The sequence below is a fragment of the Peromyscus eremicus genome, chromosome 11, assembly GCF_949786415.1.
Source record: "Peromyscus eremicus chromosome 11, PerEre_H2_v1, whole genome shotgun sequence".
NCBI classification, from domain to species: domain Eukaryota; kingdom Metazoa; phylum Chordata; class Mammalia; order Rodentia; family Cricetidae; genus Peromyscus; species Peromyscus eremicus.
Genome location: NC_081427.1, coordinates 25320194 through 25346964, shown reverse-complemented (window position 1 = coordinate 25346964; position 26771 = coordinate 25320194). Strand labels below are relative to the sequence as shown.

Below are 26771 nucleotides of genomic sequence, written 5' to 3'. Positions count from 1 at the left end.
AAAAAAAAAATAAATTTATTTATTTATTTATTGTACATCCTGGATGCAGTTTTCTCCTCCCTCTTCTCCTCCCATTCCCTCTTCCCCACACCTCCCCTGTTCCTACCCCCCAATCCACTCCTCCTGTTTCTGTTCAGAAAAGGGCAGGTCTTCCATGAGTATCAACAAATCATGGCATATCAAGCTGCAGTAAGACTAAGCATCTCCCCAGGTATTAAGACTGGGCAAGATGACCCAGAAGGAGGAAAAGGGTCTCAAAAGTCAGTGAAAGGGTTGGAGACAGCCCCTGTTCCCACTGTTAGGAGTCCCACAAGAGGACCAAGCTACACAACTGTAGCATATGTGCAGAGGGCCTAGGTCAGTCCCATGCAGGCTCCCTGGTTGTCAGTTCAGTCTCTGTGAGACCCTATGAGCCCAGGTTAGTTGATTCTGAGTTTTCTTATGGTACCCTTGACCCCTCTGGCTCCTACAATCCTTTCTCCCCCTCTTCCGCAGGATTCCCCTAACTCCATCTAATGTTTGGCTGTGGGTCTGCATCTGTTTCCATCAGTTGCTGGATGAAGCTTCTCTGAGGACAACTGGGCCAGGCACCAATCTGGTCACAGGAGATGGCCAGTTCAGGCTATGTAACCATTATTTCTAGGAGTGTTAGCTAGGGTCATCCTTGTAGATTCCTGGGAGATTCCCTTGTACCTAGTTTGTACCTGATCCCCAAATGCCCACCCCCTATTTCCAGTATTCTCTTTCCATACTCTCCCCTACTCCATCTTGGTCACCCCTCCGCCCTTGACCTGATCACTTAGGTTCCCATCCCCACCCACCCTCATTCCACTCATGAAATCGCTTCTATTTCCCCTTCTCAAGGAGATCCAGGGATCCCTCCCATGAACCCAAATGGAGAGAAACTCAAAGCAATTCTAAAATCAGGAACAAAACAAGGCTGTCTATGCTCTCCATACTTATTCAATATAGTACTTGAAGTTCTAGCTAGAGCAATAAGACAACTAAAGGAGATCAGGGGATACAAACTGGAAAGGAAGAAGTTTCTTATTCACAGATGATATGATAGTATACATAATCGACCCCCAAAACTCTACCAGGGAACTCCTACAACTGATAAACACCTTTAGTCAAGTGGCTGGATACAAGATTAAAAAAAAAGAAAGAAAGAAAGAAAAGGAAAAGAAAAATCAGTAGCCCTCCTATATAAAATGATAAATGGAATGAGAAAGAAATCAGAGGATCAACACCCTTTCCAATAGCCTCAAATAACATCAAATATCTTGGGTGTAACTCTAACCAAGCAAGTGAAAGACCTGTGTGACAAAAACTTCAAAGTTTTGAAGAAAGAAATTGAAGAAAATATCAGAAGATGGAAAGATCTCCCATGCTCATGGATATCGGTAGGATTAATATAGTAAGAATGGCACTCTAACCAAAAGCAACAGATTACAGATTCAGTGTAATCCCCATTAAAATCTCAACAATTCTTTACAGGACTTGAAAGGACAATACTCAACTTTATATGGAAAAACAAAAAACAAAAAACAAAAAAACAACCCAGGATAGCTAAAGCAATCCTGTACAAAAAAATGAAGGCAATTTTTATTGCAAGTGAATTCCCAGAACATTTAGGCAGAACCAGCCAGGTTTGCATTGAACTCTAAGGACCTGAGAACACACTGTGGACTTCCATTATAGTAGTGGCGATGGAAAAGAAACCAAAGGAAGACGTGATGAGCTATGAGAGAACAGATCGAACAGTTGTGAGGGGAAGTTGGGGCTGGGGAAAAGAGGCACTCCACTGCCTAAGGGCTCTCCAAACTGGCATCCTAAGTAGAGGGGGCATTCACTCTGCTAATTCGTGGGTTCGAGAAGAACTGAGATCTAAGGAGTCTGCCTGAGGTCTGGTAGTGTGCTCCATGGTGGAGCATTGTCCCAGGTTCTATCTCCAGCACTCCCAACACACACACACACACACATACACACACACACACACACACACACACACACACACACACACACACACACACAAAAGAGTAGAGCAAGGGGTTGGGGATTTAACTCAGTGGTAGAGCGCTTGCCTAGCAAGCGCAAGGCCCTAGGTTTGGTCCTCAGCTCCGGGGGGGGGGGGGGGGGGGGGGAAGAAAAATAGTAGAGCGAAAAGAATGGGATCCTAGGCTTTAGGAAGAGGCTTCAGGAAGAGTACATCAGAGCTCAGAACGTGTAGCTTTGCAGGGCAGTTACATAGATGATCAGAAAAGGCAACAACTTCTTGAGTAAATTTAAAAGGGATACAGTTTTTGATGCTGCTCTCCTGGTAGTGAACAGGGCAGGGGAGCTAGCAGGGCGCCTCGAGGGCAGAATCTGATGTTGGTGGACAGGGACTACTTCCTGGGCAGTGGCTGCCTCTCAACTGATAGCGATGTTCAAAATGCATTTGAACAATGGCTACTTTATCAAATAGAGGACTCACTGATTACTTCTCCACAACAACAGCCCTACAGAATCTGGATTAGTGTTTTGGCAACAAAACATCTGAGCCCCAAACCAAAGGAACGGAAGAAGTATCTGACAGGCATCTGAACTTGGGCAAAGCAGAGCTGTAAAAGAAGAAATTGATTGAAGCAGGAGGTAAAAAAGAAATTCAAAGAGGAAGGATATGAAACACCAGAGGCCGTCAATCACTGACTAAAAATGTACAGCAGAAAGCAATTCTGCCCAACCCCTGGACCACTTAAACCCGAGGCAAGATGAGTCTCAAGGAGCAGTGACGGGGCAGGCAGGGGCTGAAGGACCATCTGAGCAGGTGTGGCTCAGGACTCCATCTGCAGAGCATGTTTTCCCAGGTAGGGCGGGAAGGAGACACTTCCATCTTCGGTCTCACTAATTCTCGGCCAAGTGGCAGTAAATATGGAAAACGTGGCCCAGGACTGAAAATCCCCGCTCCTCGGAACACTGAGGAGCCACCAGACGCACGATCCACACAGGATGCAGGACACCAAGCAACTGACGATTTGGTTTCAAAGTGTAAAATGCAAATACAGGAGCTTTCAGAGCTCTCCATTTTCATCCTCAACTCTTCTTTACAAGCTATCACCAAGCTCCTGTTGTCACCAACTGGGACATTATTCTCCACTGGTCTTTTGCGTTCCGGTAAGAGAAGCATAGACTGGATTTTACCCTGGGTGAACAGACTTGAAATAGCATCCCAGAAGGAAGATGTAGGTTTGTTTACTATGAAGTAAAAGAGAAGATAATGTCCTTCTCTAGAGCAAAGGCTAGTCAGGTTTGCCTCAAGCCCCACCATGAAAGATTGCAGTTGCCCATGAACAGGGTCCTCACCTGTGGTGCAAGTCTGCAGTGTGTCCATCTCTCTGTGAGTCCTTCTGCACTGAAGGACTTAAAGTGGGGAGGGAGCTGATGTAACCAGAAAGCCATGACCTGGGACTGAATCCTACACCTGAGACCAGAGAAAGCTGAAACCCAGTTGTGGTACCTTCAGTGACAATCTGTCCTAAAACTGCACGTCTTCTGCAGAGAACACTTTCACACTGATATTTTAACAGTTCTTGAAACTGTTCCTGAAAAAATTAAAGAAAGTCCCAGGAACAACAGTTTATCTGGAACAAACGCTGTCTATAGGTTAGAGTTTGTCCCCCTTTTTTAAATGTCAAGGGTACAGGGCTAATAATGTGACACAGTTATGGGTCCATGGCACTCTGGCTCATTTACATTTCACTGAAAAGTAGAAAATACATGAGACTAATAAATCCAACCTTGTTGGAGCTGAAGAAGCCTGCTTGTGTATTTCAGTGGGAAGCAGTCTAGCCTACAGTTGTTGGAAAAAACCATCTTCTTTTCTGCATACAACATCAAGAATCTCATTAGGTAAAATGGAACAAAATATGATACAGGAGAGATCAAAGAAGGCCACTAAGTGTTTTTGTTTTTTAACTCAAAGGTCAAGGAAATTTAAATTTAGATGACAATTACTTTTGCCTGATTCTTTTTTTTTTTTTTTTTTTTTCCTTTTTTTCTTTTTCGAGACAGGGTTTCTCTGTGTAGCTTTGTGCCTTTCCTGGGACTCACTTGGTAGCCCAGGCTGGCCTCGAACTCACAGAGATCCGCCTGGCTCTGCCTCCCGAGTGCTGGGATTAAAGGCGTGCGCCACCACCGCCCGGCTTGCCTGATTCTTAACCTCTTTGGATTACAATCTGCAAAAGGGAATTTAGGTTTGTCAGCATTCACTTGATTATCATTATTACATTGACATTTTCTCTTACTGTGCAACCAACAAAAAGCATCACTTTTGAAGAAGACAAACCATGGGCATCAAGGTTTCATTTGTGGGAGCAGAGGAAAGCAATTCCTTAGACTCAAGGAATTGATCCCTTGGGTCTAAGCTAATGTCTATTACTTAGTGATGTTCTGTAGATGGTGTTTGAAGCAGTTACTTGAGAACACTGTGACTCATCTAACATTTGGCTCCTAAACATCATCTGTCTTCCTCAGCTGGCTTCAGAGGCCTCACAAACAAACAAACATGACTTTTATCTCCAGCGTTTCCACTGAACAAGCATATCTGATCCCAAGGAATACCTCAGGAGAAATGGTCACTCCTAATTCACATAGGGTTTTTTACTGTTCCCATCACTTGGAAAAAAAAAAAAAAAAAAAGGAATCTGCAGATGTGACAGAAAACATCTCAGCTCTGGATCCCAAGGGAAGCTGGGTTGGTTCACCCACTGGTCAGAATCCACAGGACAGAATAACGTGATTTCCCTTTCCTGCTTCAGTCACAGAAAGATGGTTTCAAGGCTGCTAAATGAAGCCCATTTTCCAAATCTCTGGGGCAGATGTGTGAGTGACCAAAAGAGAACCAGATGGCCATCAGAGAGGCCAGGGCCGAAAATGAATAACCATTCATAGAGAGGAAATCAGAGAAACAGTGTGTGCTCCTACACAAAATCTAATCAGCACCGAGTGGTAAGGAGTCCTGTGACTTGCATGCAGAAATTAAAAATGACTCTACCCCTCTGCTGGACCATTGCTCTCCATCCAAATGAAGAGCTTGGAACTGAAGAGAAAAACAGCAAATGCAGAGAGACCTATTTGTCATCCCCGTGTGCTCCGGTGCCTGCAGAGCTTAGGGAGTGTGCACAGCTCAGAAACCTGCAGATGCAGCGGGGGAAGGGCTATAGTTGATGTCCATGGAGACACCCAAGCTGTGAAATAATATTGCCCTTGTTCTGTGTGAACCTGTTTCCAGTTTCTGCCCATTCATCACCCCCACCCCAGCAAATCTGAATGGGCTTCAAGGACTGTGTTGGGGATTATTTAGATGATTTTATGCATACAAATTCAGTAAGTTTCTTGGTTACGTAGAAAGCTGTGGTAAAGAAGTCACCTTTACGACCCCCGGAGTGTCATCCGTTATTAGCCTCTGTGTGATCCTCTTAGGTAGGTTTGTATGACCTGCCTAGAAAAAGGACAGTACTCTCAGAGACTTTCAATTAAGTACAAATGTGAGTGATGGCCGGGGAAACCAGCACGTCCCCCCTTAGCGCAGGATTCAAATGTGGCAGACAAGCATGCCAGTGTTCTCAGTCAAATGAGCTTTGCTCACGGCTTGTCGTGTCCCTTACCTTGAGGGTGAGAAACTCATGGGGTCGGGAGCTCTTTTCTAGATTTATGGACTGGGAAGTGAGGGGGTCCTAAGGGTCAGTCCTCAGCAGGAGCTGGTGGACAGCTCCCACACTGACAGATCTCTGATAACACAACCATGATGGCTTTACTCTAAACCCAGAGGGAGAGAACAGTGTGTGTGTGTGTGTGTGTGTGCGCACAGGTAAAACCCAAGAGGTTCGAAAAGCATGATGGAAGGCCTGATTTAAAAAAGAAAAGAAAAAAGGCATAGGCAAGGTAGAACATGGGCTCTGGATTCGAACTGCAAAAGTAAATAAACAAACAAACAAATGACTATATCAGCAAACGGCATGTGGGAGGGGCAAGCAGGAGGCCTGGCAGGAAAGTTGCGGATGAGCTATGAAAGGTTCCTAGCCCAGCAGTGTCAGTTAACATAGTGAACACACTTCTATATAAACCTCACAGTCTCCCGAGGATTGGGATACTAGACAAAGCCTCTTCTGACTGGGCATCCAATCCAGGAAGGCTTAGGCAAAGAGAAGGGCATCATTATGGTCCAACTCTGGCTCACTGTTAGGTTCTGTGCATAAGACCTTACTGAACAACGTGAGCTGTACTCCGAATTCTTTGTTTCTGGGCGTTCCAAGTTACATGCCTTGACCCTTAGTCCTAAGGGCATGTCTTTAAGAGTCTGACAAGAAATTGTAGATGTGCTGTGTGGAGCCCATGAGAAACAGCAGGAGAGGCTGGGACCCAGCCCATGAACTATCACCCACAGCAGGGCTCAACCAACTCCTGCTGGAGGTTGAACACTGCTCAACACCGGATTCCTGGAGCACACTGGCATGTCCCTTGGTTTAGTTACTGCCTGTGGCTGTTTTGACATTTCAAAGGCAGAGCCGGGGAACAGAGACTGGTCATCAAAGTCAGAAGTGTCAGCCCCCGGGCCTTCATAGCTGCTGACTCTGGTGGCATCGTCACATTCTGCTCCCCTCCCCCATCTCTCCACCTAAAGCTGTGAAGAAACGTGAGCATTTGTAGGAAACATGCCTGAGCAAGTAGGGGAAGGGAACTGATGTGTGGAGATAGGTGAGGAGGACGTAGACTTACCCACACTGCATGCTTTTATCTTAAAATTCCATTTTAAAATGAGACCAATAAGAGACTCGCATGAAATAGTAAAGCCTGTGCATCTTGAAAGGGGTGCTACCCATCACGGGGCTTCTCAGCATCGTTAAACTCGGTTTCAGGTCAGGCTTGACTAACAAGCATGCTGCCTGGAAAGAACGGAAAGGTCTGTCCTTGGTTTCTTGTGTTGGAAGGAGAGAAAATGGCTTGGGGACAAAGGAAGGAGAGGCAGCTTGTGGGCCTGGAGTTTCTCGGGGGTGGGGGGTGGGCAGAGGACTATGGGGATCACAGGCTGTGAGTGTAGAGCAGTTGAGAGGAGCGACTCTAGGAGAGGAAGCAGCCAATGAGAAAGGCCATGACAGGAGCCGGTTAAAGGTGAATAGAACCCTATTGTGATACCACTCAGGAGGAGCCCAGACTTCAGAGTCAGCTTCAACAGAAGACAGGAAACTTCATTCTCACCCCATCATCACATGACAGGCTGGCTTCTCCCCACTGACCACCTCTACCCCCTTCGGTCTTCACCTTTCCTGTTTCTTGGCCCCTTCTTCTGCGTGGGCTCTTGTTCCTTCTCAGTGAGGTCAGCAAAGACCTCCACATCCATCTGTCCGCCTCCAAAACTTTCCTCTCCCTCACTGCCCAAGGATTCCAACACAGAAACTGCACCCGTCACTCAACTGCAAAGCCCTCTGTGAGTACAATTCTCAAAAAAGAAGTCCTATTCCTTAGACTGGACTAAAGGTCCAGCCCAAGCATTTGACTCTGTGGACCTCTTGCTGATCTTTGAACAGTGTGTGTTACGTTTTTACACTGGAATGCCACTCATTTCTGTGGGTGATTTTGAGGAAATCCCATGAAATAATCAACGCTATTCTATCCACTTGAAAAAGTTATAGCTGTCACGCTGGGTATAGTGGCACATGCCTTTAATCCTAGCTCTTGGGAGGCAGAGGCAGGTGGATCTCTGTGAGTCTGAGGTCAGCCTGGTCTATCTATATAGTGAGTTTCAGGACAGTCAGAGCTACATAGAGAGATCCTGTCTAAAAGGAGGAGGAGGAGGAGGAGGAGGAGGAGGAGGAGGAGGAGGAGGAGGAGGAGGAGGAGGAAGTCTCCTTGAGGTCAATATAGTATAAGGTTCCTAGGTATTCATTATGCAGAAGTGGGGACTGTAAAATGTACAGACTAACAGTAAATCATGCTGGGATATAATAAAGGCTGTAAGGGGAGAGAAACACACCAGAAAACGTTCGCTGTGGATGGAGATGTAGAGCTGGCTGCCGAGCAGGGTGACTCATACGATGGCTTGGCTGTGGGCACCTGCGAGGCCACGTGATAAACTTCTGTGGCTGGGCATAGCATGGGTGGGAGGAATGTCATGAAGAAGTAGACATGTCTGCCCAGGGAGGCAAATATTTATTAAGTAAATAGATATCTTTCAAGGGAAGTAATTTCAAATATCAGAAAGAGAGGGGGGAGAGAGAGCGAGAAAGCGTGCTTTACTGACAAGTCATGAATCAAAAGTTGACTTTCTGACTCGGAGTGCTAACAGCTAAGAAACATTCAACATCAGCACCCAGAGAAAGCAGAGGTGATGGAAGGCAAGAGGGACAGTTAAAATCCTCCAAAGATGAGGGCTGTAGAGTCTTCATAGGCAAGAACCAGAAGGAGGAGCACTTAAGTAAGGAACAAGGATCATGGCCTTCTCTTTCTCTGCAAACGTCACCCAGGGAGCTAAACCACCACTCATGGAAACAGCAAGGCAAGAAAAACAAGCCACCAAGCAGCAAACGAGAGATAAAGCATGCGTACAGCCCACCAGGCGAGGGGTCGGGGAGCTCTGCTGGTCCTGAGCATCTTTGTTTCTTTGAGAAATTTCTACCCTGGATTCCACAGCAGAACTTCTGACCTTTTCTGTTCTGCTTTGTTTTGATTTCCCAGGCTCTGTGCTACCATGTTGCATAAGATGGAGCTCGAAGGAGAAAAGGGCAAGAAATTTCACCTTCCGGTGCCCAGAGAAGCTTTTGGTGAGGGATGTGTTTCCAGCACCACGACTCACTTATCTAAGGCATCCGGGTACCATCAAAGGCGATTCTGTCACTGCAAGATTTTTTTTTTTTTTACATATTTTTATTTTGTAAGCCTGTGTGTGATGCCTATGTGATGCCCGTGTGTGTGATATGTGTGTATGTGATTCCTGTGTGTGTGTGATGCCTGTGTGTGTGATGTGTGTGTATGTGATTCCTGTGTGTGTGATGCGTGTGTGTGATGCCTGGGTGTGTGATGCCTGGGTGTGGGATGCCTGGGTGTGTGTGATGCCTGTGTGTGTGATGCGTGTGTCATAGCTTGTGTGTGGAAGTTGGTGGACAGTTTGAGCAGATTCACTTCTTTCCTCCCACGCCTGGAGTGCCAGGATTGAACTCAAGCCCTCAGGCTCGGCTCAAGCGCCTTTACTCACTGAGCCATCTTGCTGGCCCAAGACTACTCACTTTCTTAAAAACCATCACAGGAAGTGGAAGGGAGGCTGAGAAGGGTCCGCCTTCTTGGGGTTAGGGTTAGACTATGTCAGTATTACACCCATGAGCAGTTTTAAAAAAACAAAAATATTTCAAGGACTTCTCAAAGCTCAAACGAGTCGTGCTATCCTTCTCTTCCATCTATCATCTTCTATTTTAGAACTGCCCCATCCTTTTACTCTCTGCATCCCCCCCTTTACCTTGTATGGACCAAAGACTTCAGTCCCCAGAGAGTGAAATTCAGCAGACCCAAATTAAGTGAGCAGGGAGTGGTACCAATGCCGAGAAGGTGTGTAATAAAGGATGGGCGTGAAGGTGTCTTTAAGACAATTAGACCATGCAAAGACAGGAAGCCACTTATTTAAAGTGATAGAAATCATATGACCTCTACAGTTTTCACAAAAGAGATTCATAGAAGGGCAAAGATACTTTGTTAATGCTCTAATGGTCCATTATGTTATTTTAAAGATTATTCTATAGTATATAATATATTACATGTTCTAGTGGCCTATTAGGTTATTTTCACTGAAATTTGAAGGAATCTCTCAAGTCCTAAAGCTGACTGCACACAGATGGAATTTTCTTTAACACACACACACACACACACACACACACACACACACACACACACACTAAATAGAATGCAATAAAAAATCTTCAAAAAATAAAATGAGGGTTAGGCATAGTGGTGTATGACTTTAATCCTAGGACTTGGGGAGCAGGGGCAGGAATTAATCTGAGGTCAGCCTGATCTATATAGCAAGTTCCAGATCAGCCAGGGCTGCATAGTGTCAAAAGACAAAAACATCAAAACAAAACAAAACTAAAAAAAAAAAAAAAACCCAAAAAACAAAAAAAAACCCAAAAACAAAACCCCCACAAAACCAAAATATAATAAAGTGAGATGCCATCTATACAATCTAAACATCCCAACATTTTCCTTCTGCACGCAAGAGGGGGCCTCTCTTCAGGTGTGTCTACTCCCCTTTAGAGACGCCCCACACAAACACATTCTAAGCCCCCATATATAGGGCACGGCATTCACTTTTTCTACACAGACAGCACAGGCTGTTGACTTCTCTGAGAACTGCAAACCGCAGGGATGAGAAGGAGCCAGGTAAGGAGTTGCAGCAAGTCTCTGCAAATGCTGCTACAAGAATAAGCCTAATCCAAACATCAGCAGCTTTCCGGGCAATTCACCCTGGGCAAAGAATTATTCTTATCTCTGTTCTCTGCCACTAATCACTTCATCTCCTTAAGTATGAAACCAAACCAAACCAAACCCACCCCCAAATTTAAATCTTATTTTCTTAGGCCAGTGTTAATGGCAGCCTTCTTTTACTGATCTGGCTTTGGCAGTTCTGCCCAGTGCACTGAGTTCCCCACGGCCTTTTATCTCTGCCCTGTGCCAGTGGAAGTGCCGCTTAAAACATGTGAGTAAACAGAGGCACCCTGGGAAAGTCCAGGATTGAGAGGAAAGGTGGAATCGTTCATAGCTGGGGACACAGAGAGAAAACCACGCAGTCTAGGTGGCTGTGCATCCGCCCATGCGAGCTGGCACAATACTTTCCACAAGCACACTGCCAGTCTCTCTGCAGGAACAGGTATACGCAGAGGCAGCAAGAACACAATGTGTAAGTGCGTGCCCTGAAGGACCTCAGGCTTCCAAGTTTCCCATGCGCACAGCAAACACCTCTACTCCATGACCCCTAAACTGCAGGGAGGAGAGGGGTAGATCGGGTTTAAAATCTCTCCTCAAGGCTGTATCCTGCACAGGGAGGTACATGGGGTGGGGGTGGAGGTGGTGTCAGGGATGGGGTGGCGGTGTCGGGGTGTGTGTGGGAGGCTCCTGCCCCTCTGCCAGGTGATCAGTAGAGTCCTGCTCCTTCGGCTTTCTACAATCCTGCTGAGCACCAGAGTCACACGGGAGCTTCAGGAAGCCCAGACTCCTGGGCCCAGCACTGTAGACCTCTTGAATCCGACCTCCCCTAAGTCACACCCTCCTGCAAGGGTGTGATGCTCTGCATTGTCCCTACATGTCTGTAGCATGTGTGAACAGCGGCCTGGCACCTTTTCTCCCTGGCTCCTGTGTTTTCCCTATTGGCTGTCTTGGCTAGGGGAAAGGGGAGGTGGGGTGAGGTGAGTGAGGGTGGGGTGTGGGGCAAGCTTGATATCTGTGGTGCGAAGTGGCCTCTCTCATCAAGGATGTCTAGCCTAAAACATGAGAAGTGTGGCCCAGCTCATCTCCAGGTTCCTCAGAGGTGTGCCATGTCACCGGACCCTGTACCAGAGCCCATGTTCTCTCCAGCTGGGGGTTTGGGCTCCGGGAGGCTTTGGCTAGTCTTTGCATCCACATTTCACTTGGACCTCAGCCATTTCTGTTGGGCTGTTTAATCCTTTGTCACTACTGTTAATATGCTAAAAATCAAGTCCTAACTTGCTTATCTGCTTTTCCTCTACTTTTAACCAAGCAGAAGAAAAGGGGTCTGCCTATATGTTACCGAGACACTAGCTCTTTTAAAGGAAGGGATGCTTACACAATTCCCACTCCCCACCTACATGCTTGGTCCAGGAAGAAATTCCCAGAATAGAGAAGCATATGGGATTCTACACAAACAAATAAATGTTCATCGAACCATGCCCATTTTAAATTCATAGATGCGTAGAGAAGACGGCAATGTCAGTGGGGTTGACCGGTCCTTTTGATGAGAGGTCGGCAAGGGGCATCGTGGGAACTCCAGCTACCATGTGGAAGTGGCCTCCTGTCTGCCATCTCTCCACGTGGAAGGTCTGAAGGGAGCATGTGGGATGGACAGCGACAAACCTGGCATCCCAGATCCGGCACTAAAGAGGGACAATGACATTAGGAAAACTGTCCCATGCATGAGTAAGTGTGTCATGATCATCTGTGTTAAGGTTCATGAAGGATAACACAGACACACAGCACGCCAAGGCCTCAGTTCCCAATGTCCAGACATGTCTGGGACACTTAGAGCAGACACCTCACCAGATGTCCAGCCCAAATGAGTACAAGACACCCTCTTCTTTCTTGGCAGAAAAACAGCTACCCAGGACACAGAATTTTAGGGCCTCATCTCTATGGCTGTTCATGGAAGACTCCCTGGAAGAGGTGAATCCCAAAGCAAGAGAAGTAGGAAGCTGTTGCCCGGGAAGACCAGAGTTGGGGTTGTTAAGCATTGACTGCAGAGGCCATGGATTCAGGGGGATTCTGGGACCAGAACACCTCCTGCCGCTGCCCAGAGGAGAACCAAGTCTTAACATGACCCTTGAGGCTGTAGGGAGAGAACATTCTCTCCTCTTACAGGAGCTCTGGAAGCCTGGACTGAGTTTTTCCACCTTTCCAGACTTACTCTGTGAAGATCTGACTTCTACTCCGACAACTTGCCACCCCGTTGTGATGTTCTTAAGCTTAGCCTCACGCACATGGTCCTCATTCTTTGTAGAGACTCCAGATTCCCCAGAAAAAAAATTCTAGCTCAGGTCCTAAAGATGAAACAGTTTCCCAGTGAGGGCAACCCAAGTCAACCAGGAATGACCTCATTTGATGCTCCGCTAAGTTCCCAACGTCCAGACGTGTCTGGGACACTTAGAGCAGACCCCTCACCAGATGTCCAGCCCAAAATGAAGACAAGACACCCACTCCCTTCTTGGCAGAGAAACAGTTACCCAGGACACAGAATTTTAGGGCCTCATCTCTACGGCTGTTCCACTAACAAAAGGATTCAAATGTCCATGCCTGACTCACAGGGTCGTAAGGTCCAGCCTTGCTCTTTACTCTTTTTGCTAGGTGAGGTCCTTTATTCTTCCCAAGCTCTGATCTCCAAGAGCTTCCAAACTTGCCACCCTAGAACCAACTTCCTCAATGCCAAGGGAAGCCAGACCCAGGTTTTCTGATCAACAGGCTGAATATAACCTTCCTAGCTGAGCTGAGACAACTGTGTATATGGCAGAGATTACTTCCACTAATTTTTTTTTTTTTTTTGGTAAAAAATACAAAAAAGGAGATAAACTCTCCATTAGTCGAGACACCACCCCTATCACGTCCTGTCATGTTGACAATATCTTCATTGTCTCTTGAGTCCAGGAAGAGCTATACTACTGGAGGGCTCAAGCCTGGACCTCTTCTATTTCACAAAGATCTTCTTTTCCAGGTGAGCTGTAATTATTTATACTTGGGCACAGCATAGTAGTAGCCATAGCAACAAAGGTGTGTCCTTGTGTCATGGTGGAGGCTCTGAAACCTCAATCTAAATCAATGGGATTTTAAACAGGCTCCCAGGAGGCTGGGTGTGGCTCAGTGGTGAGATACTTGTTTAGTGTGGGCCCCTGGGATGTGTATTTCTAGAAAGTTCCCAGATCACACTCATGCTGCTGGTGTGGGGGGCCACATCATGAGCCATCGCTTTGCAGACGGCTCAATGATCGATGAGTACTAAGTGTTGATTACAAGGTACCTCGCTGGACAGAGGAAGCCCCAGGAGCTCTACTCGTGGCTTAAAAATAAGAACAAAAGTTGCATTTCTTTCCTTCCCCAGAGTCAGAAGCGGTCAATACAATAAATGACAGGGGGTACCAAGCGCTAGGGGAGCTGGGCTCAGTAGACGAGAGAAAGATGACTGGGGATGCTCCCAATGGGGTGGGGGTGGGGGTCCTGGATGACTTTTGGTCTTTGAGAGACAATGGAGCAATGCGTGCTGAGTTACCAGCCCTCCTGTTCCCTCGGCTGTGAGTCCCCTGAACCCCAATGAAGCTGGTTGTGAGGCCCCTGGGTACCTGCTGAGCAGGGCCTAGACTGTGGGCCTGTGGGGAGAGAGTGTGGGGAGCATTCTCTAGAGGAGGATGTGTGGTTAAAACACGACTCAGCATGAGAGCTGGGCTAGGGTTGGGAAGTGCGCCAGCTGGACAGCCACACACGTCATCCCCCCCACACTATGGGGGCAAGAAATTGGGGACACTACTGTGAGTGCACAGCTGAAAAAGACTCAAGAAGGGGGACTAGGAGGGAGAAGTCTGGCCTTGGAGAGTAGGTATGCTGGACAGAGACAAGGTGCAGGATGCTCAGGCCCCTCCCGGGCTTATCCTCAAGTTGGCAGCCAAGGACACCAGCTGTTACTCAAGGTTCTTTGAGACTGCTGTGCTGGGGTCAGCTGTGGTGATATTGTGTCCCCCAATATACTGTGCACCCTAATAAACGTATCTGGGGTCAGACAGCAGAACAGCCACTAGATAGACATAGAGGCCAGAAAATGGTGGCACACACGCCTTTAATCCTAGCTTTCTGGAGGCAGAGCTACATCCAGATCTCTGTGAATTCAAAGCTACACTGGAAACGGCCAGGCATGGTGACACATGCCTTTAATTCCAGGAAGTGATGGTAGGAAGCAGAAAGGTATATAAGGCGTGAGAACCAGGAACTAAGTTTTTCAGCTTTTAGGCTTTTGAGCAGCAGTTCAGCTGAGATCCATTCAGATGAGGACACAGAGGCTTCCAGTTTGAGGAAACAAAATCTGCTGAGGAATTGGCGAGGTGAGGTTAGCTGTGACTGGTTCTGTTTCTCTGATCTTTCAGGGTTCACCCCAATACCTGGCTCCGGGTTTGTTTTTATTCATAAGACCTTCTAACAATTCATGTTACAGTCAGCTGTGGGAACAAATATACAACTTTACGGTGGACAAACCTAGGTAGATCTTGTCTTCATTTTTTTCCTATATAGAGTAGCAAATGGCAGGATTTCCATGAATGCATGCTCTGGTGCTGGTGTGTTCTGGAAAACTCAGCTTCCTAGGGATGCTGCGCCATGGAGCTGCCAGCGGTGTTTGGGCTTCCTCTTGTATTGTATTGCAATTTATTTCGTTTTAGTTTTGAGAAAGGTCTCGTGTAGCCCAGGCTAGCCTCACACTCACTCTATAGCCAAGGATGACCTTGAACTTCTGACCCAAGTGCTGAGATTACAGGTGTGTACCACCATGCCTGGCTTATGTGGTGCTGGTGATCCAATTCAGGGCTTCACACATGATAGGCAAGCACTCTACCAACAGAGCCACACTCCCAGCCCTGCCCCCACCCTGCCCCGCTAAAACATTAATGTTTTAGACCTCAAAAACCAGATGCACAGTCTACAGACACGCCAGACCGCTTGTCAGGTTCCCTTGCCTCATGCGGCCGATGACTCCTGGGAGAAACACATCACAACAGGTATTTGCCAAACAAAATCAGGGGTCAGCAGCTCATAGGGGACACACACACGGACAGTCAGTGTAAGCTGGGGTCAGGGGGAACAATACAGACAGTGTCCTCAGTTCCTCTGAGGAAGTCAGACTATAAGCTGTACACAGGGGCTTCCACAGACAGAGGAGCACCAGCAAAGGTCCTGGGGTAGGAAAACAGGGAGCCGCCATGAGGGGCTGCGGGAAGGCAGAGCGTGGTTGCTTCGAAGTATTGATGAGCTTGGTGCAGAGAGAGGTCTGATAGGCAGGTAGAGGGGACATGGAGGCTGTGAAAATTAGTTTGTTTTCCACTCCTGCTGAAAGCCAAGGAAAGCCACCGAAGGATACCATACTATGCGGAGAAAGGAATAGCCACAGGGTCATTTAACCTGCCCCCACCCCTGCCAACCCCGGTCCTTTAGGGTAGGCTTACTCACTTGCATAGGTGGGCCTTCTGAGAAAGTTCTTTGAGAGAGAAACAGCACCATTTTTTTTTTCTCCCCGCAAAAGTAGCAGCATTTTCTAGTAACTCTGACAAAGGCGGCAGGTTTTTGTTCATTTGCTTTGCTTTTGAAGGCCTCAGGATCAACAGGGCTTATTTTCTAATGCTGACCCGTTACCCCTGCTGCGTAAGTTCAGGGCCCAGAGAGAGAAGGACCAGGTTCTGAATGGCAGAAAGGAGGTTGGCGAGAGCAGTAAGAACTTAACACTAATGATGCGTTCCTCACATCTGAGAGAGAAAGAGACCAGGAATCCACGTTGCTTCCTTGTCGTGGGATGCCTTCCTGTGTGTGTGCCAGGTGGTAACAACAGAGCAGTTCCCATATGTAGGAAAGCGTTGTAAGCTATGTGGGTGACCTGATGTGGTTAAAAGTCAAAGATGTAGTCTACACTAACTTAGGTCTGAGTGGTTTCTTCCACTTTCAAGGAGAAATCTGGAAGCCTGCATTTAAGGCCTCAGTTGTTTTCAAGCATCCTCAAGAAGCAGCAAGAGTGTCTTCGTGCACAGGAAAGAGCATTCTAGAGACCGATAGAGGCATACAACTCAACAGCCTGTGGTTTCCAGTTTCAGTTTTCTTAAATGAAATGCATCTCCCTTCCAGACGTTTCCAGAACGTTCTGAGAAAAAACTATAAAGGGAAGGCGCCGCATTCTTCTCTGATTCTGTCACCCACGTCTTCAGAAAAGCATCGTCCTAGCGCTGGAGACAGCCAGAGGCTCACTTACCGTGCCCCGGACGGCGGCCAAGCCTGTCCCCTCGTCCTCTTCTCCGTCTGCCTCTTGGTCTTCGTTGTCTGTCCAGGAGGACACGTCCTCCACTGAGCTAGTCAGGTCGGGTAAGCTCTTCGATGTTAACCTCAGGAGGTCCTCCGCTGAGCTTTCCTAAGAGGACACATGAAAGGCCCAGGAATTACCCCCCCGGGTACCAGCTGCTGGTGGAAGTCAACGGGATGAAGCCAGCCACAGGCTCCGACCCAGAGAGCATGTGGAGTTTACGGTCCACATTGCGGTGCCACCGTCAGTGTCAGGGGTGGTGACACAAGTGAGAAGCAAATAGTTTTGTGGTTCCTAACGAATCTGGGTTTCTAGGTTAGTGCTCCCCCGAGCTCCCTTGTCGCTCTTCAGATGAGTGAAGTCCTCTCACGAGCAGCTCCGCAGCTTGAAGAGCGCCTCACGCTCCAAGCTTCCCCTTCCCTTCTCCTAGCCTCACATTCCATTCAGATCATTTCTCCTCCTCCTGGCGTTGTCTACCACCCTCTCCCTGGCCCACTCATGGCCGCGGCCTTCTCTGAAGAGGGTGGGCATTCATTTGCAGCATCAGGACCATGTGAGGAGGCATCCTGTTAGCCCCTCCTAGGGCTGGTGATGCAGCCTGATGGCCGAGCGCTCAGCTAGCATGTGTGAGGCCCTGGCTTTGATTGACAGACACCACGCGTCTGCCCTTTCCTCGCCAGCATCTTTGGCTGTTTCTTTCATCCTCTGCCACATCTATCTAATTTCCCGTGTCTTCCTCCTCCGAGTGCCTACTACGTCCACCTACCATTTCTACGTATCACTGAGTCTCAGGCTTAACCCAAAGCTCTAATGACAACAATGTCCTTTTCCCTGCCCTGCTGCCTACCTTACGCACACATGCTCAGTAAAGATTCTATTACGGAATCAAAATGCCAACCTGGAGACACGATGATGTCTTTTCAATGTAAGCAGCCCTTAAACAATTTTTCAAGACCAATACTAGTACATGGACTCAGTCTCTGTTATGTTTAGACACCAAGAGGTGCTCTCTGCTCCTGCACAGATGTGGCAGAGCAGGTGTGGGATACAGCTGAGATGGTCATGACACTCTCTACTGTATGTAAGGAGCACCCAGGAGCCTGGCACACTTCCTCGAGAGGCTACCAGACACCAAGGCCAGCGATGGGCAGGACTGAAGAGCTGGACCAGGGAAAGTTGGCAGTGTTTTCTCATTTCATCCTAGCCACGTCTACAGGGAGTAGAATGGACCACAAAGTTTGAGCCATCAACTTGTTTGACTATCCATAGAGCAGAGGGCAGGAGCCAAAACCAACTAACAAGTTGTAATGGACGTTACAAGTTTTTAAAGATCTAGCATCTAAAGTCAGCAATGCCTGTCACCAGCTGGATGTCATTTCCAGCCTCGAGGAATGTGAAGAACATTCAGTTTAGGCAAACACTTTACCACCTGAGCTGTACGCCAGGCCTAGAACAATCATTTTGCACCAGTAACCGTGAACACGGCACTGTTCGTCTCTGAAGAAATGAAGTTATCGGGCAAAAACGTGAGTCCGTCTCTCTTCTATGTGGTCTACTCTGCTGGACCATCAGCAAGAAAGAGCTAAAGAAAACGATGGTCCTAACGGGTAAGTAAATTGCAGAGCAGCCATGGGCTAGAATAGGCCATGGCCTTGGAAAGTGGTGCAGAGATGCACTTCTCCTGGGAAAGGCTCTCACAGCGTGCTACCTACCGAACAGACAGATTGAAAGCATGTGCAACCGCCGTGTGTGATTACGGACTACGTGTGCTCTTATATGACAAAGAGGAAGGCAGTCACCTCCCCACTGCTCCTTCTGGCCAGCCGCACTGCACTGCTCAGGGCTTCCCTGCCTCCTTCAAGCTTTGTGATATCCTCAGAGGCAGTTCCCGGTTCTCACTATACAGAACGGAAACTGGGATTTCAACACGTAACGGCCTGCCCAGAACACACAGCTTTTCTCAGGGCGGAGCTGACATTTAAGTCCAGGTGGGATGGCCTCCAAGATGCGCTCTGTCTCTTTGACTCACGGAAAAGAAAATATGGGCATGCGTATTGTACACATGTTGCACAAACACGTTTCTAGGTAGAAGGACAAACAGTCAGTGGACAGCACTATCAGCAGCATGGGCAAAGCGGCATCAGCTCTGTGCTTCCTATGTAAGATTTAATAAACACTGGCTCCCAGTTTATTGCTCAATAAAACCAAGAGTGAAAATAAAGAGCATGAAAGAGAACTTCCTGGCTGCATAATGCCACTAAGAATACCAAAACCGGGCCGGTGAGACAGCTCAGTAATTTAGAAGACAGACTCAGGATCTGAGTCCAGTTCTCAGTACTCACGTAAGTGGCTTACAACTGTCTGTAACTCCAGCTCCAGGGGGATATGATGCCTCTAGCCTCTATGGGTACCTACCTACACACATGTGTACACACACCCACTACACACACACACACACACACACACACACACACACACATACACACACACACAATTTATAATAATACAATAAATCTTAAAGAAATAATATCAAAGCTGGGCTGGTGAGATGGCTCAGCCAGGATACTTGTTCAAGCCTGATGATCAGTGTTCAAGTCTCAGCATCTCATATGGTGGAAGGAGAGAACTGAGTCCCACAAGTTGTCCTTGACCTCCACATGTGTGTGCATGTGAGCTTGCTCATGCGCTTACACACACACACACACACACACACACACACACACACACATAAATAAATAAAAGTATCAAAATCACCCTGGCTTTCCTAGTTTGTTTCTCTCTATATTTTTTGGAGATAGGGTTTTACTGTGTAGCTCTGGCTGTCCTGGAACTTGCTTTGTAGACCAGGGTGGCCTTGAACTCCCAGAGATCCGAGACTCTGCCTCCCGAGCTCTGGGATTAAAGGTGTGAGTCACCACCACCTGGCTGTTTGTTTTCCTATTGCTGTGATGAAAAATGGTCGAAAAGCCTGGTGTGGTGGCGCACACCTTTAATCCCAGCACCTGGGAGGCAGAGGCAGGTGGATTTCTGGAAGTGCAAGGCCAGCCTGGTCTACAGAGTGAGTTCAGGACAGCCAAGGCTATATATAGACAACCTGTTTTTTTTTTTTTTAAAGACAAAAACAAATAAATAAAAAAGGACTAAACAAATTGGGGGAGAAAGGGTTTATTTGGCTTACATGTCCTTATCACCGTCTATCACAAAGGGAAGTTAGAACTCCAGGCAAGGACTGGGAGGCAGGAACAGAAGCAGAGGCCATGGCAGAATGCCACTTCCTGGCTTTTCTCTCCATGGTATGCTCAATTTGACTTTAAAAGGACCAAGGCCACCTGCTCAGGGGTGACACCCCCCACAGTGTGCTGGGCCCTACCACATCAATCATCAATCAGGAAAATGTTCCCACGGACGTGCCTATGGGCCAGTCTTAAGGAGGCATTTTTTCACCCGAGGCTCCCTTTTCGCAGAGGAACCTGACTTACATCAAGTGGACAAAACCTAACTGGGACACTGGCAAGCTGACATCGTCCACAGACATCCAAGCTCTTCCTGTGACACAGGCTAACAACTTGTTTCTGTGGAAGCCCCTGGAATTCTCTCCACGAGGAGTAACTATACTCCCAGACAATGCCTTCAAGTTTTGTGACAAGCTCCCTAGCTCTGGAATAATAAGATTTTACGTTTTTATTATTATTTATAGTCAGAAGTCGGAAACTCCCCGATCCTTCCTACCCCAGGTATAAAGACAAACAAAGCCTCCAATGTCCCATTCTGGTTGGATAAAGAGGAGGAACAGTTGGATGCCAGGAGGAGGATGCTCCTCTTCTGCCCTTCCAGACAGTTGGGGACAGCTGCCAGCCTGAGTGTAAAATGGACACATGGCATGAACTGAAGTATGTTCCCTCTGAGGTCTGGGTCAGGTGCCCAGGAGCCCATGGATGGAGAATTGGTTCCTAAAGGTTGCTCAGCCCTACAAGGACTCCGGCGTATGCCCCAAAAAGGCAAAGCCTCTGGGAGGGGCATGTGATCTTCTTCTTATACCACGCTCTATTATTCTTTATATTGTCTTTACCTCTAGGGCAACGGAGTGTATGAAAGCAGCAGAAATTTCACAATCCACAGGACTTGGCAGAGAACCTGCTTTTGTCTACTGCCGTGGGGCCTTGGGGAAGTTAAATAATCACTGGGATTTAAATGGAAACCTCTGAATAAAGAGGACGCACATCTGCCTCGAGGGACTGGTTTAGAATCTAGTGAGATGATTTTAGTATCTGGCAACCATTATATGCTCTGCCTTTCTTCTTTTAAGGTGCAGGGTAGGGTGGAGAGCTTGGCATCACTGGGAACCATCTTTGAGGTCCTGTGAATGCCCTTCATATGGCCACAGCTTAGCTGTGCAGAGCTAAGTTGTGTGTGGTCTCACATAGATTCTCCCGGGCAGCCAGGAGTAGACCACTTTTGTCTTTATCTCTTGTTTTCTCTGTTTGTGCATAACAGCTTAGCCCAGTAAAGACACCCCCCCTTTTCACCTTTCAAATTTAGCAGGTGAAAGGAGGCAACATAGAAATGAGGCTGGGATGATGTGGTGGTTTGAATGTGATTGGCTCCCATAAGCTCATAGGGAGTGGCACTATTAGGTGTGGCTTTGTTGGAGGAAGTGTGTTACTGTGGGGGTGGGTTTTGAGGTCTCCTTTGCTCAAGCTTCGCTCAGTGTGACACTCAGACCACTTCCTGTTGCCTGTGGGTCAAGATGTACGACTCTCAATTCCCTCTCCAGTACCACGTCTGCTTGCATACCACCATGTCATACCATGATGATAATGAACTAAACCTCTGAAAATGTAAGCCGTCACAATTAAATGTTTTTCCTTCGTAAGAGTTGCCATGGTCATGGTGTCTCTTCACAGTAATAGAAATCCTAACTAAGACACGATACACAGCATAATCCTGAGCAGAAACCCACACTTTGGAGCTGCTCCCTGGACAGAAGTAGCTATGCAAATGAAACAGATCTGCTGCAAACACAGACCTGTGTGTAAGACCCAGGGATGCTTTTAAACTCCCCATCTGCTTGGTAAAGTGAGGAGGTGGTCTCTCCCTCCCTTGAAGTACCCCCCTACCTCATGAGGAGTGGTCAGCAGGGGGACAGGAGACCCCCAGGACTGTTCTTCCTTGTTGACAGTCCTCTGGGTGTCAAAGACTCAAGAGAAGTTCCCAGGGCTCACCAAACCTCTGTAGGGAGGAAAGGACTACCAGGAAGAATGGTCTCAGCTCTGTCCCTGGGGCTTACAGCCTTTACCAAGGCTGTGCCTTTGCAAACTGAATGTTCTAGTCAGATTTGGGGTAAAAGATAGAAAGGAAGGCAGGTTTTTTTTTTTTCAGATAGCTCAAAATGGAGTCCTAATCTATTTGTTTTATATCTATTTGTCTTTTGTTACCTGTGAGAGACCTCCCACAGATACTAGAGTCCAAGGGTGCTCAAATCCCTCCTACCAAATGGTATAATATTTGTATAAAACCTATATACACCCCTTTGTACACTTTAAATCATTCCCAGGTTTCCAGTACAAGGTGAATGCTCTTTATGTAGCGACTGTATTGTTTAGGAACAGTAATGGGAGGGGGAGTCTGTGTTCAGTAAAGATGCAATTGTTATCATAACTACTTTCCACCTGAGGCTGGTCAAGACTATGGATGGAGACTCCTGGATATGGAGAACCAACTGCACTCCCCAAACTGGCAATCGATCTTACAATCTAAGAAGGAAAAATATATGAAGACCTACAGAGGCCAAGTTCTAAATAAAAATGGGGAAGCTGGAAAAGGAATTAGAAGTACTGGCCACAGTGTCTGTGCAGAGCTAAGATGGGTGTGGCCTCACACGGATTCTCCCAGCCAGCCAATCAGTGGCAGGAACAGCCACGTGGCCTCACCTAACTCACTCCTGAGTCCTATGAACTCTTTAATAGTCTGTCTCAACAGCACAATTGTCAGAGTTGTGACATCAGTAGCCTTTCTGCAGGGATTGAATGCAGATGCTGGGAGCCCATGACACAGTCAATACATTTACACACACAAGTGAATGAAGCTCCAGCTGGGGGTGTCATGAGTCTGTGAAGACCGTGAAAACCAGGAGGGAGAGGGGGCAGCAGAATGGGATAGACAGAGGGCCATGTGCTTGGCGCTGCCGATGGCCATGACCTCTGCAAGATGGCAGCCACCGTGGATGATCTGTTTTACTGTCTTATCCACACAGCTGGGGAGGAAGGAAAGATGGAAGTGGCTGAACAAAGAAGGCCCAGAGCTTGTAAGGGTGATGGGACCAGGGCTCCTGGGCTGTCCATGGACAGCCCTGAGACTTCCTTCATTCTAGCCTTAGAAGATGCATTCCTCACAGCTGTGGTTTGGATGTGAAGTGTCCATCATTCTCACCACCACCCCCAGCTATGTTGAGGGCCTGGTCCTTGGTGCAATGCTCAGAGGTGGGATTAAGAGCACTGTTAGATCCTGAGGGTTCTCATCTGATCAATGGACGAGGCCACTGATGGATTCATAATTGGAGTCCCGGGAGGTGGCAGAAACTGAAAGATGGGGCCTAACTGGACAAAGTGGGTCACTGGGGTGTGTGCCTTCAAAGGGTTTCTTCATGTCTTGGTGTCTTTGTTTCCTGGCTACCATGAGGTGAACAGCTTTCCTCTGCCCACCACACTTTTCTGCCAGGATGTTTCTGCCTGGTCATAGGCCCGGCAGTGGGTCCAGCTGATCACAGACTGAAGTTGTGAGTCCCAATAACAATTTTTCTTCTTTTTTTGGATTGTTAATTAAAGGTATTTTATCACAGTGACCAAAAAAAGAAAAGAAATAGCCACCCAGTCTCCTTCTTGCCTACTGTCCACGCTTCTACACCTCCTATTCCTTACCTTCCCCTTCATTTATTACAGATTTCCCTACAACAGTCATCTGTATTTAACAACTTAAATAACTGAGCATACTTTAGTTAAGGGCCTTCACATGTACTTATTCTGGGGAATCACAGCTACTGCATAGTCCAAGGTAAGCTGTAAGCATGCACGTATCTGGGTAGCACGGGAAAAGCTCACAGCCGACTTCACACCACCATCATAAATAACTAAGGATGGCGAACACGACCTACCTTGCTGGCTACCACCAGCTGCACCATCCCCGTGGCTGAGCGCAGAATGGCCACAGCTTCCTCGTGGGAGAGCCCGACCAGTAAGTGACCATTGATCACCAGCAGTTCGTCTCCTAAGGACAGCCTGCCATCCCTGAGGAAACGGAGAGGGGAAAAAAAAAACCCTTGTGAAGACATTCTGGGCTAGAGAAGGGTCATCTTCTAGAAGGTGGGCGAAGTTATGAGAAGGGACAATTAAGACTGGGTGGAAGGGAAGGCGGTAACAACCAAGACGGTCTGGGGTGGGACTGCTTTAATGTCAGCATCCAGACTCCCAGGAGAGGAGTGAAAATCCCCAGGATTCTTGATGGTCACTTAGTAATACGCTCACTCTTAAGCTAAGCATTTCTGACATCAGTGTCGATGACACTTCATCTGGATGGTTATTGTCATGAAGCAACGAAGACCCTCGGGTTTTAGGAGAGTCAACTCATTCTTTCCCTAATCCTCCCTGTCATCAGCTCAGGGCTATTGCTAAGCTGAGCAGAGACAGTGCCAAGACATGCTAAGCCCACCTTTAGCCCTTCACTGGTCTATCGCCCCTCATCAGACGGAGGTGGGATTCCTTCGGGGAAACAGGCGGCTGATGACATGTGGTGGATGTTGGTACCCGCCTACCCTGCCAGCAGAGTCACAGGATCTTGAAGATCAAGTTTCTCAAGGCTTATTTCACCCTTGGGTCCCCACAGACCAAAGTACATAAGCACAAGGCTCAATCACAACAATAAACTGTTGAATTTGCTCTTGTCATAGGCTGGAGACTTGGCCCATTTCTGTGGCTGTAAAAACCGTTTCTTTTCACTTATATTAGGGCTCACTTTGAGCTCCCTTCTCACTGGCTGGCAGGACCTCTGCGCTCACTGGACTGTCTCCTCGGGGCAGGTCACGGCCCTCAGTGTACACAATTCTAGAACACGGGGTGGGCTTCCGCAGTGGATTCCACTGAGCTGGTGATGGTCTGGTTTCCCATGACACTCAGACGGGAAATCTGGTGAGGCAGAGACTGTGACTTAGGGGTCCACCCTCCTCTCAAGGTTCACCACCACCACCCAGGTGCGGCCGTGAAACCTGCGCATGCCTCGCACCTTCCCCGGCCCAGCCAGCTCTTTTTTGTGCTTCCTCCCAACGAGCCCACCAGTCTCTCCCCTTTCATCTTTACCTCCCCCTTTCTGCCTTCAACAGCATCTCTCTTGCTGTCTCCGTCCTCTACGGCACGCATGGTAATCTTTTTTTTTTTATGAGTGTAGGCTTTAATAAAAGACAAGAGGCATAAGGGACTTCCAAGAGCCTCTGCCTTCTGTCTTCAAAAATCCCCGAAGCAGAGCCATGCTTAGGGTCCCCCTAGTTATTTAGCACGGTGAAAAGAGAGAGAATGGGAAAGTCACGAGGGAGAGACACATTGGAGTCTCAAGGAGGTGCATGGGTAAGGGGCTGATCCTCCGGGAGGAGGAGGAGGAGGACCTGGCATAGACTATTCAGTGGTCCTGGATAGAAGGCATACTTATTATTCACAGCACCACCAAAGCACCCCAGCCCATTCCTTTCCATATTCTGCCCTTGAATTCCATTTCTCTCATCTCCTGTCACTCATGAGAATGCCCCACCGATGAGTCACATGCCACAGAGAAAAGAGACACACACCACTCCAGGCCAAGAGGGAAAAGGACAAGATGGGCAAGCGACAAGAGCATCTCCACACAAAGCTGCTCTCTGAGCACAGGAATTTCCCAATGGCCAACCTGCCAGATCGACCAGAACATAAGACATAGCGTTAATGGGAAAACAGCGGGCTGCTGAGAGTTCCTTAAGGCATATCAGGAATGCCATTCAGGAAGTTTAATGATGCTCATCTGGGTTAAAACCATCTGAGGTCGTAATCTCTTAATAACACTGTCACTTGGATAACTGACAGCTGTCGTTAATCTTACCGCTGGTGGAGTTTTTAGCATCCTGCTCTATGAGGCCGAAGAACAGGGAGCAGTCTGCTGGCTTTCTGTTATTCAGCTTAGATAAAGCTCCTTCAACTACACCTCAGGAGACAGATTTTTCTCTCTTTGTCTTGGGAACGCTGATACTGCCTTGGCCCGCTGATACTGCCTTGGCCCGTCATATCCCTCCTGGAATCTGGCTAGCTTGCCTGAAGAAATTCCAGACTAGATAAAAGACAATCAGCGCCCTACCAGTGCATTTCTCTTTGTACTCTTATGGTATACATGTGGGCAAGGCAACATATGGACATACCCTGCCTTGCCTTGTAGATAGTAGATACTCCCCATGAATGGAACCAAGAGCAGGGCAAAGACCATGCCTGGCATTTGAGGATGGCTCGAGCTTTCATACTCAGAAAACCTTTTTTATATGTGCACCAGCTGAACACTGTCCCTCTCATACTTCACACAATTGTTTAGATTAAAAAAAATAAGCTTTTAAGTGCCTTTTAGGTTACATGGAGAAGACTCACATTTATTTTTTCCCTTCCTCGTGTGCAAGAGAGACATGTGACTACAAGCACGTGCATGTGCATGTGTGGAACTCTGATAGCTCGGACACATTGGCATGGTGGCCACATGTTGAACCAGGGCCACTTGCCTGAGTCATTCATCACAGACTCACAGGACTTCAGACGTTAGGAACATGACCTTCTGTTCAGGGGCATTTTCTTAATAAATAACCACATGTCACCACAGTGAGTGCCAGCATTCCAAGAGCTGGGATAAGTAAGCAATCTAAGAGGGAGTGCGAAGAGATCGGATCGGCTCCTCGGTTTAGAATGTCCTGAAGCATCCTCCC

The 26771-nt window shown here is 47.6% G+C and overlaps 1 protein-coding gene across 1 annotated transcript in view; it reads right to left on the bottom strand.

Annotated features, from left to right (window-relative positions):
• The window catches only part of Pdzd2 (PDZ domain containing 2), a 222995-nt gene that overhangs the window by 61694 nt on the left and 134530 nt on the right, over window positions 1-26771 (bottom strand). The window contains exons 4-5 of the mRNA XM_059276087.1: window positions 23943-24075; window positions 16745-16900 (exon numbers count right to left, since the gene is read on the bottom strand). Of these exons, the coding sequence (XP_059132070.1) occupies window positions 16745-16900; window positions 23943-24075 (289 nt within the window). The remainder of the gene's footprint in view (window positions 1-16744; window positions 16901-23942; window positions 24076-26771) is intronic.